The sequence below is a fragment of the Cebus imitator genome, unplaced genomic scaffold (genome assembly GCF_001604975.1).
Source record: "Cebus imitator isolate Cc_AM_T3 unplaced genomic scaffold, Cebus_imitator-1.0 Scaffold257, whole genome shotgun sequence".
Classification (NCBI taxonomy): Eukaryota; Metazoa; Chordata; class Mammalia; order Primates; family Cebidae; genus Cebus; species Cebus imitator.
Genome location: NW_016107572.1, coordinates 2,519,010 through 2,528,689, shown reverse-complemented (window position 1 = coordinate 2,528,689; position 9,680 = coordinate 2,519,010). Strand labels below are relative to the sequence as shown.

The window sequence follows — 9,680 nt, the reverse complement described above, 5'->3', positions numbered from 1 at the left end:
CTCCTGGGTTCAGGCAATTCTCCTGCCTCAGCCTCCTGAGTAGCTGGGATTACAGGCACGCACCACCATGTCCAGCTGATTTTTTGTATTTTTAGTAGAGACGGGGTTTCACTATGTTGACCAGGATGGTCTCGATCTCTTGACCTCGTGATCCACCCGCCTCGGCCTCCCAAAGTGCTGGGATTACAGGCGTGAGCCACCGCGCCCGGCCTGCTTAGGAGCTCTTAATTTCTTTTGTCACTATAAAAACAGCCCCCAAGCAGTCTCCCTTCCAGTGTGACCTCTTGCCACACTGCCTCCAAATGCTTCTCATTTTCTATTTTCAACTTCAACTTTATTCTACAGGGTGAAGGCTGTTTTTCTTTTTTCTCTCTTTTTTTTTTTGTTGTTGTTGTTTGCTTTTTTGAGACAGAGTCTTGCTCTGTGGCCCAGGCTGGAGTACAGTGGTGTGATCTCAGCTCACTGCAACCTCTGCCTCCTGGGTTCAAGTGATTCTTCTGCCTCAGCCTCCCGAGTAGCTGGGATTACAGGTGCACCCCACCATGTCCAGCTAATTTTTGTATTTTTATTAGAGACGGGGTTGTACCATGTTGTCCAGGCTAGTCTTGAACTCCTGACCTCAAGTGATCTGCCTGCCTTGGCCTCCCAAAGTGCTGGGATTACAGGCATGAGCCACCACACCCAGCTATTTTTTTGTCTTTTTAGGAGATGGGGTTTCACCATGTTGCCCAGACTGGCCTTAAACTCCTGACCTCAAGTGATCTGCCCGCCTCAGCCTCCCAAAATGCTGGTATTGCAAGTGTGAGTCACCACACCCAGCCAAGGCTGACTGACTCTTTAGCACAACACACACAGTCCTCACTATCTGTCTCCAACCTTTCCTTCCAGTCTTGAAGGGGCTCAGTGCTTCACACAGACCAGTCTTCTCTCTGTTCCAAACACACGTTTCATTTTTACGTCCCGATGTCTTTGTTTATGCTGTGTCCTGTAGCTGGATGCCCTTACGCCCTTTCTGACTATTGCATTCCACTGACCCTTCAAGGCCCAACCCAGATGTTCTTTCCTGTGTGAAGACTTCCCCAATCCCTCCTGATGACACAATTTCCATTTTTAATCACAGTCTGACTTGAATGAGGCTTGGGGTGTCTGTATGCTTGTGTACGTGTGTGTGTTCACCAGCATGTGTGTGTCTGCACTCCTAGATTGAGAATGTCCTGAGGTCAGGAGCTGAGTCCTTATCATCTTTGTGCCCCTGAGTGTCAAAACCACTTGTTGATTATAGTGGGCAGAATGAGTTATAGTGGGTAGAACACATCCCAAAAAGACGTGTTCAATTCATAACTTCTGGCACCTGTGAATGTGACCTTCTCTGGAAATAGGGTCTTTGCAGGCATAATCAAGCTAAAATTAGGTCATCCTAAATTAGGATGGAGGGAGACTTGGACACCAACACAGAGACACAGGGAGAATGCTGTGTGACAACAGAGGCAAAGCTTGGAGTGATGGAGCTGTATGTGAAGGAGCTCTAGGAAGAGGCAAGGAAGGACTCTCCGCTGGAGCCTTTGGAGAGAGCCTGGCTCTGCTCACATCTCTTTTTTTTTGTTTTTTTTTTTTTGAGACTGAGTTTTGCTCTTGCTACCCAGGCTGGAGTGCAATGGCACGATCTCGGCTCACCGCAACCTCCGCCTCCTGGGTTCAGGCAATTCTCCTGCCTCAGCCTCCTGAGTAGCTGGGATTACAGGCACGCACCACCATGCCCAGCTGATTTTTTGTAGCTTTAGTAGAGACGGGGTTTCACCATGATGACCAGGATGGTCTCGATCTCTTGACCTTGTGATCCACCCGCCTCGGCCTCCCAAAGTGCTGGGATTACAGGCTTGAGCCACCGCGCCCAGCCTCTGCTCACATCTTGATCTGACTTCTAACCTTCAGAACTGTGAGAGAGTAAATTTCTGTTGTTAAAACCACCCAGTTTGTGGCACTTTGTCACAGTAGCCCCAGGAAATGGATGCACTGGTTCAGCACCAAGCACGGCAGCTGGCAGAAAGTATCCCATAAGGCCGGGCATGGTGGCTCACGCCTGTAATGCCAGCACTTTGGGAGGCCACGGTGGGCAGATCACCTGAGGTCAGGAGTTCAAGACTAGCCTAACCAACATGGAAAAACCCCATCTCTACTAAAAAAATACAAAATTATCTGGGCATGGTAGCACATGCCTGTAATCTCAGCTGCTAGGGAGGCTGAGGCAGGAGAATCTCTTGAACCTGGGAGGCAAAGGTTGCAGTGAGCCAAGGTCGAGCCATTGCTCTCCAGCCTGCGCAATAAGAGCAAAACTCTGGCTCCAAAAAAAAAAAGTGTCCAGTAAATGTACAATGCTTGCCCTTAAGGAACTTTCTGGGCACTAACATGTATGTCATTCACTTTTCCTTACTTCTAGAGTTGTCTGCCTACAAACCTTCCATGTCTTGGGGATTTTATATCTGTAGAGACTATTAGAATTTGGGCTTTTAGAAACTGGACTGTTCCCTGGCTTCATGAAGTGTCCCTGGCATGACTTCAAATGACTTCATAGGACTATTTTTCTTCCTGTGTTGAGGTGCCATCACTGACCAGTGATGGGAAGAACATTCAGTAGGTCCCCAGGGAGACAGGAGCTTCCCTGACAGTGTCAGGCCCCAGGGTCAGAGGATCCAGGGATCTAGACTTTTGCCGTTCCCTCTTTCTCTTTCCCTGGAAAAAGCAAACTGCTCCAGGGCCTGCCTTGGCCTCTGCTCAGAACTCCCTGGGGTCTTGTCAATGTTCATCTGCTCCCTCCAGTGTCACTAGCAGGGAACTCATTTGATTTCCACAACCTGGAAGGAAGCAGAGCAAGGTACCATCACTCCCACTCCACAGAGGAGGAAACTGAGGCAGTTTGCACCAAGTTCACAAATGTCAGAATCAGAGCTTAAAGTCAAGTGTGCAGGTTACCAGTCCAGTTCTCATGCCCTGGATCTCCTCCTGCTCTTCCTATGCCAAGAAGGAAGGCTCCCTGGAGGAGGGGGTACTTTGGGAGGAGGAATCTCAACAGGCTGTGTGTGTGTGTTTCCAGGCTTCTGCCCGGCAGCTGGCTTGCCCTTCGCCATGAGACCTTAGCGCTGGAAGCCTGGAAGGCTGAGGCTGGGCAGTGCTGCCTCGGCTCCCTTTTGATCTTCTCATCCCGGCCCTGGGGGCTGTGCCTCCTTCCTCTCAGGGCAGGAACTGCAGCTGCGCCGACCCTGCAGTTCAGATCCATCAGGGAAGATAAGAATCCTCATGCTCAGGCCCTGACCCTCTCTCAGCCCACCTGAGGCTGGTCCTGGATAGAAAGCACCTGGCACCGCGCCAGCCTAAATGCGCACCTGAAGGGAGCCAGGTGGTGCCGAGGGTGCCTGAGCTCTCTCATGGTGCTCCAAAATTCGAGTCCTAGATATCTGTGTTTAATATTTCCTCGGGGGAGAAAAGCTGAGCTTCCTCTGCCCTTATTATACACCCTGCCACTCCAGCCCAAAGTCCAGTATCAGAGAGCAAGGACAGTGCCTTTGACATATTTGTGCTTTCAGGCTGTGGGCACACAAATGTTTGCTGAATTGAGTCTAAGATTCTCCCTTTGGGTGGGGTGGACTCTACCAGGGGTATGCTTTGCGTGCTGCTCAGAAAGCAATGCCCGGTTCATCTCAGCGAGGCCTACTGGGGCGGTGGGCCCGGGGTGGGGGTTCTGAAGCCCGGGAGTTGGGAGGGCGCTCCCCGGGAAGGAGCCCAGAAGGCGCAGGCGCTCTAGACCCGAGATTACGGTACCTGCGCTAACTTTTCCGCTCAGCTTCTTGCCCCCAGCCCAGCTCCCCGGCACCCCGGGCCGCGACACCGCGCGAGGAGGCGGCCCAGCGCCAAGCTGGTCCGACTGGTTCCGAGCAGGAAGTCACCCGCCCTCGCCCGGGGCAGCCGACCAGCTCCACGCCGGCCCCGGGCGTCCGTCCGTCGGTCCCGCGACCACTCCGACGTTCCACCCAGCGCTTGCAGCCTCGCGGCCCGGCCGGCCTGGGCTGCGATCAATGCGGCTTTGTCTGGGACGCCCACACCCCAGAGGCCGCTCCCGGGTCGGCAAATCGGAGCGCGGCCGGGGCGCGCGGGGGTGAGATAAGCGGCCATGTGACCCCACCTGGGCGGGCGGGGGAGGGGCGCCAGGTGAGGCGGCGGCCGGCGGGGCGCGGGCGGCCACGCGGGGCTCCTGCAGCATGGCTGTCAGCAGGAAGGACTGGTCCGCGCTGTCCAGGTGAGCGCCGGAGGGAGCCGGGCGGGGCACGGGTTCCGCGGCGCGCCTTTGGGTCTCCTCTCCCCGGGCACCGGCCTCCTCCTGGCCTGGGACCCTGGCACCGAAGCCGGACCCTGGTCTTGCTGAGACTCGCGGGAGACAGGACTGGGGCCAAACTCGGGACCCCTGAGATTACAGGGTGGGTCTTCTCCCTTCCGGGCCTGAGGCTCTACACTGGGTGCTTGGGGATCAATGACGCCCCCTGGGGTCTGGCCCCCCTGTGGAAGGTGGGGGCGGGAAGGAACGATTTGGGGGATTGTGGAGGTGTTCAGAAGTAACCTCCAAGCCTCATTCCTGAGAGAAGCCTCCGTCACTGCCCCCCTGTCTCTGGCAGAGAGGACCCCTGGGAGGTGTCCTACAGCCCTTCTTGGGAGTGGGAGCAGGCAGCGCCGCCTTGGAGGGGTCAGTGAAGAGGACTTGAGGGAAACAGACCCGTTTTCCACTAAGGAGGCTCAAAATCTCAGCATGGCATTTTGGGGTGGCGTCTGGGCAGGGAACCTTAAGATAGCTGCCATCCCCATCTGTGCTGCTGCATTCTGTATTTGTACACTGGTCCCTAAAGGGTCAGGGGATGAGGCATCCTATCCCTGCCTGCCGGACATCCCATCAGGGTCAGAGAGGCCTGGGGAAAGTGGGTGTTCAGAAGGCAGCACCCCTCGTGGAAATTGGTGACCTCTAGCGACCCCGCTTGGAGCGACCCCACACCTCTCCCAAGAAGGCCCCCTGTGAGCATCTTCACTTCACTCCTCCACCTGGAGCCTCCCTCCCCCATCTTGGAGGAATAGCCCAGCGCTGAAGCCTGCTCCTTTGATCTCTTTCTAGCCAGGCAGACACTGGCCTCTTGGCCCCTCCCAGGTGGGCATTTGGGTCTTGAGCCAGGGCTCTCTCTGCAGGTGCAGATCAGCACCCTCCAGTGTCTGGGTCCTGCAGGCCTTCCCCATCAGGGCATCTTTCACAGGTTTTTCCAGTGCTCTAGGGCTTCCTCTACCCCACTCCTGCCCTCCTTTAAGGACTCCAGAACTACCTCATTGTCTCAGGATTAGCCTCTCCACGGCAGCTCATCCCTGGGGGCTGGGGGGCTACCTCCCCAGACCTTCAAGACCTCACCATGCTCTGAAACACAGCTGCCCATTAACCCCTTTGCAGGAAGCCCATGGGGTCTAGAGAGGGGAAAAGGTAAGCCCCACGAATGGAGGGAACTCAGTGCTCTGGAAGAGAAACCCAGGCTACTACAGAGGAAGGTCTGTGCTGAAGGTGCTGCTGAGGAGTCAAGGTCTTGGACTTTGCATGTGGGTCAGTGTGCCTGGGGGTTGATGTGGGAGTGTCTTTGCTTCTAGATGTGGGCCTACCTGTGCCTATGAATGTATGCTTATGTGTGTGTGTGTTGGGGGGGTACGTGTGGACACATGTGTTTATGGCCTATGAAGGGATGAGACATCTGCGTGGGGAGTTGGTTCTTGTGTGGCTGAGTCTTGAGCTTGTCAGTCTGTGTGTGTTCAGTTTAAATGTTTATTGAAGACCTCAGTACTGTGCATTGGGTTGAAAATACAAACCAGACACTCCTTCCTGAGAAGTTCATAGTCTGGTGGGATATATGTGATTTTGTGTCTGAAAGCAGGCCTGGATATGCATAGGGGGTGTGTGGGGGGGAGGCAGCTGGGGCACCGGAACTTTGGAAATGGGAGCAAGGTCTGGCCTAAGCTTGTCCACTGCTCAGATGGACATGGCCTCATGTGGTTGCAGCCAAGTTCCCATGAGATGTCCAGGGTAAGTGCTAGGGAGGCCCTGGGGAACCAGTCCTGCCACTGGGGCCCCTGGCCGGCCCTCCCTGCCCGGTCCCAGCCCTCATAGAGCCCCGTGGGCAGATGCAGCTGCTGCCAACAGTCACCCTGATGAGGCACCTGGAACAGAGGACCGCTCCCGCTCTGCTCCCTGGGTGAACAACAAGCCTCAGCGGGCAGGCAGGAAAGGGCTGTGAGTCACTGTCAACGGAGCCTCCTGGGCTGGGGAGGACCGTGCTAGGGTGTGACAGCGTCATCCCAGGTGGGGAGGTGGGTGGGTAGCTGGGGGCCAGCCTGCAGCCCATCCTTGGCATGAAGCAGAAATTCAAGTCTGCCAGTCCTGGGATGGGGCAGTGGGAGCTGGCTGGCTGGGTGCCCTGGTCAGAGGCCTTGTCCTTTTCTCCCTGGACTGGCCTGGTGACCAGTGAGGCTGGGCCAGGCCTGTCTGCAGGGGGTGAGGGGTGGATTGGAGAGTGCCTGGGACTGAACAGCCAGTGGTTAATCATTTCCCTGCTTGGGCCTTGAGCCGCCCTCCTACCTCCAATCATTGCCCTGGGTTCTTCCGACACCTCTCCCTAGAACTTTGGGGCTGGAAGAGACCTCAGTGACCCCCCCACAGTGACCATGGAGAAGGGGAGCCTGAGGCCTGCCCTGCTCAGCTGCAGAAGATTGGCCAAGGTCATGGCCATGCCCACCCCCATCTCTCCTCTGCCCTCCCTTCCCTAACCTCAGCCCCCAAGATTTGCAAATTATGCTCCTTGAGCCCCAGGGTTCCACAAAATGCTTCTGGGACAGCCTTCTCACCCTCTCCCAGCTGTAGGCAGAGCAGCTGAGCCTTGATCTGCTGTATAATGGGCTTCTATCTGTGATTCAATTTGGGAAAATGGGTTCTACTGTTAAACGTGACTTTTAACAAACACTTCACTTAAATCCCTGCCGTCAGTTGCTGCAGAATACATGGAATTTAGACTGCAGGAAGAAAATTCCTGGCACAGACAAGCTCTCTAGCGGGTAGCAGGGCAGAATGTCCTTTAGAATTATTTAAGAGGAAAAGAGGATCCCCATCCCCAGAGGATGGAGTTAAAGTCTGGAGTGGGGAGGATAGCAGCATTATGTGGCATCACAGAGACGGATGTGTGTCCCCAGATGAAGGCAGCAGGTGGGGAAGTGTTGAGAAGGAAGGAGTGGTGGGCAGCTGTCTGGGGCTGTGCCCTCAGCTAGTAGGAGCAGCTGAGCCTCCCCAGGTTTCACCCTGAGCCTGGCTCTGGGACTCAAAGGTCAGTGTTGCACTGGCCATGGGGTTTCCCCAAACCTCTGCAGGTTTCACCCTGAGCCTGGCTCTGGGGCTCGAAGGTCAGTGTTGCACTGGCCATGGGGTTTCCCCAAACCTCTACCTTCCCAGGCCGTGCCCTTGGGCCCAGCCTGTCCCTGGGTGGGGAATAGCACACCTTCAGATGCCCTCTTGGCCTTCTGTTTCCTCCTCCAAATGTTGAGCCATTGAGCTCACTCGGGTTAGGGCCAGCCCTCCCTGGACATCCTTTTCTGGCACTTGGTATCATGGTTAAGGGTAGGTGATTTTGAGAGGCTGATATAGGTTTAAATCTTGGTTTCTTGTTTTTATTAGCTGTGGGATCTTGGAAAAGTTGTTAACTCTTTTGAGCCTCAGTTTCTTTATATACGAGATGGACAGAGTCTCACTCTGTCACCCAGGCTGGAGTGCAGTGGCACAATCTTGGCTCACTGCAACCTCTACCTCCTGGGTTCTGAGTGATTCTCATGCCTCAGCCCCCCAAGTAGCTGGGATTACAGGCATGCACCACCACACCCAACTAATTTTTTCTCTTTTTAGTAGAGATGGGGTTTCACCATGTTGCCCAGGCTGGTCTTGAACTCCTGGCCTCAAGTGATCTGCCTGCCTTGGCCTCCCAAAGTGCTGGGATTACAGGCGTGAGCCACCACGCCTGGCCAGTTGTTTTAAAGATGAATGCTAGGGATATTAGAACAGTTCCTGCTGTTAGAGCAAGCACTCCACATTAGAGGGCTCACTCCCCGCCTTATCCCTTTAGTTATTGATTTATTCATATTCACCATGTTCAGCAAGCGTCCAGCGCTGTTTTGAGTCCTCAGTTTTTTATTACTGGAGTTTCAACAGCTGCACCCACTGAGGCTCCTCCTGGGAACTGTCCTTTGCCCTTCCGTCTGGTCCATTTTTATTCTCATAACTTGTGCTTACTGGAGATAATATTTCTCCCCAGGGTTGGGTGGTGCTGCTGAAGGAGCTCATTTTTTGCCAGGTGTCAGGGTTGAATGCAGCCCCATGCTTCCCAAGCAGCAAGGGTCGTGGCCACATCATCTTGGGTGAGCTGTGGGGTCTTAGTATAAAGCTTGGGGACCCTCAAGGTTACCTGGATTCTGAGTCCTGCAGCCCAGCCCTGGAGACCCCCAGGACCAACCTGGGGAGAGAATCATTTCCAAGGAGACCAGGCTCTGAGTGTTCATGCACCATCTCGATCCTCACAGGAGGATAAATAGGTCACTTCCCCAAGGGCTGAGAGTGGCATGTGGGGGCTGGGTGGCTCAAGACCCAGGAATCCTGGAGGCTCCACCTCCGCCAGCTGTGGGTGTGGTCAGGGGAGAGGCACTTTGGGCTTAGTGGGTCACTTTCCCCAGTATATGGATCCTTCAGCTTTGGGGGGCAGAGCTGTTTCCAGACTGTGGACAAGGGACAAGGGTGTATCCAGAGAAGCAGGGAGCTGGAGATGTGGCCTCACATGTAAGCCAGCAGAAGTTGGCATTTCTGAGTCTAAATAAGAAAACCGAGGACAGGTGGGACTTTGGAGCCTGCCTCGTAAGAGAGCATCAGTTTGTGTGTAGTGAATGAAGGATGAAGGAACAGTGAATGTTCAATCTACAAATACCCAGAGCTCACAGGAGTCCTGCAGAGGCCCAGGGGAATCTTGTTTTAGTTCCATGGCCAGGGTCAAAGGGGGAAAGCTGGATTTGGGCCCCACTCCATCTCCCCTGAGGAAGTAGAGGTGTGACCGACAGGAGGGATTGAGGTTCTCACCAGGAAGAGCTGCCCTGCTGGCAGAATTGGGAGGGTCTGAAAGGTTCTCCTCCAAAGACACCTCCTTTCCCATGGTGATTGCCTTTGCCTGGCAGATTGCCTTTTGGGGAGGCGTGGGCTTTGTGCGCCTCAGCATCCAGGCAGAGGTTTGGCAATTCCTAGACAGGAGGAGAGCCCAGCGCGCCTGAAATGGACACTTACTTGCTCTTCCACATTTGTCACCCCTGCTGGTGCCAGGCGCCGTGCTGGGCACTGGAGATGAAAGACACCCTGTCCTGTGGTTGTTTCCTTCACGGCAGGACAACTTCATCAGTCTCCTTTCTTTTTTTTCTTATATAGAGATGGGGGACTCACTTTGTTGCTCAAGTTGGTCTCAAACTCCTAGCCTCCCACCTTGGCCTCCTAAAGTGCTGGGATTACAGGCCTGAGCCACCATGCCCAGGCAGTCAGTCTCTTCAGCCCTCTCAGACCTTCACTCTCCTTTGTTTGCTCATTTAAAAAA

General features: G+C 54.7%; 1 protein-coding gene across 2 annotated transcripts in view; it reads left to right on the top strand.

Moving 5' to 3' along the window:
* Window positions 1-3,962: 3,962 nt before the first annotated feature.
* Window positions 3,963-9,680, top strand: part of LAD1 (ladinin 1) — an 18,614-nt gene continuing 12,896 nt past the window's right edge. The window contains exon 1 of one of the 2 annotated variants that reach the window (XM_017499423.2): window positions 3,963-4,291. In XM_017499423.2, coding sequence (XP_017354912.1) covers window positions 4,254-4,291 — 38 coding nt within the window. In that variant the 5' untranslated portion in view covers window positions 3,963-4,253. The remainder of the gene's footprint in view (window positions 4,292-9,680) is intronic. The other variant, XM_037728167.1, reaches the window with a different exon arrangement.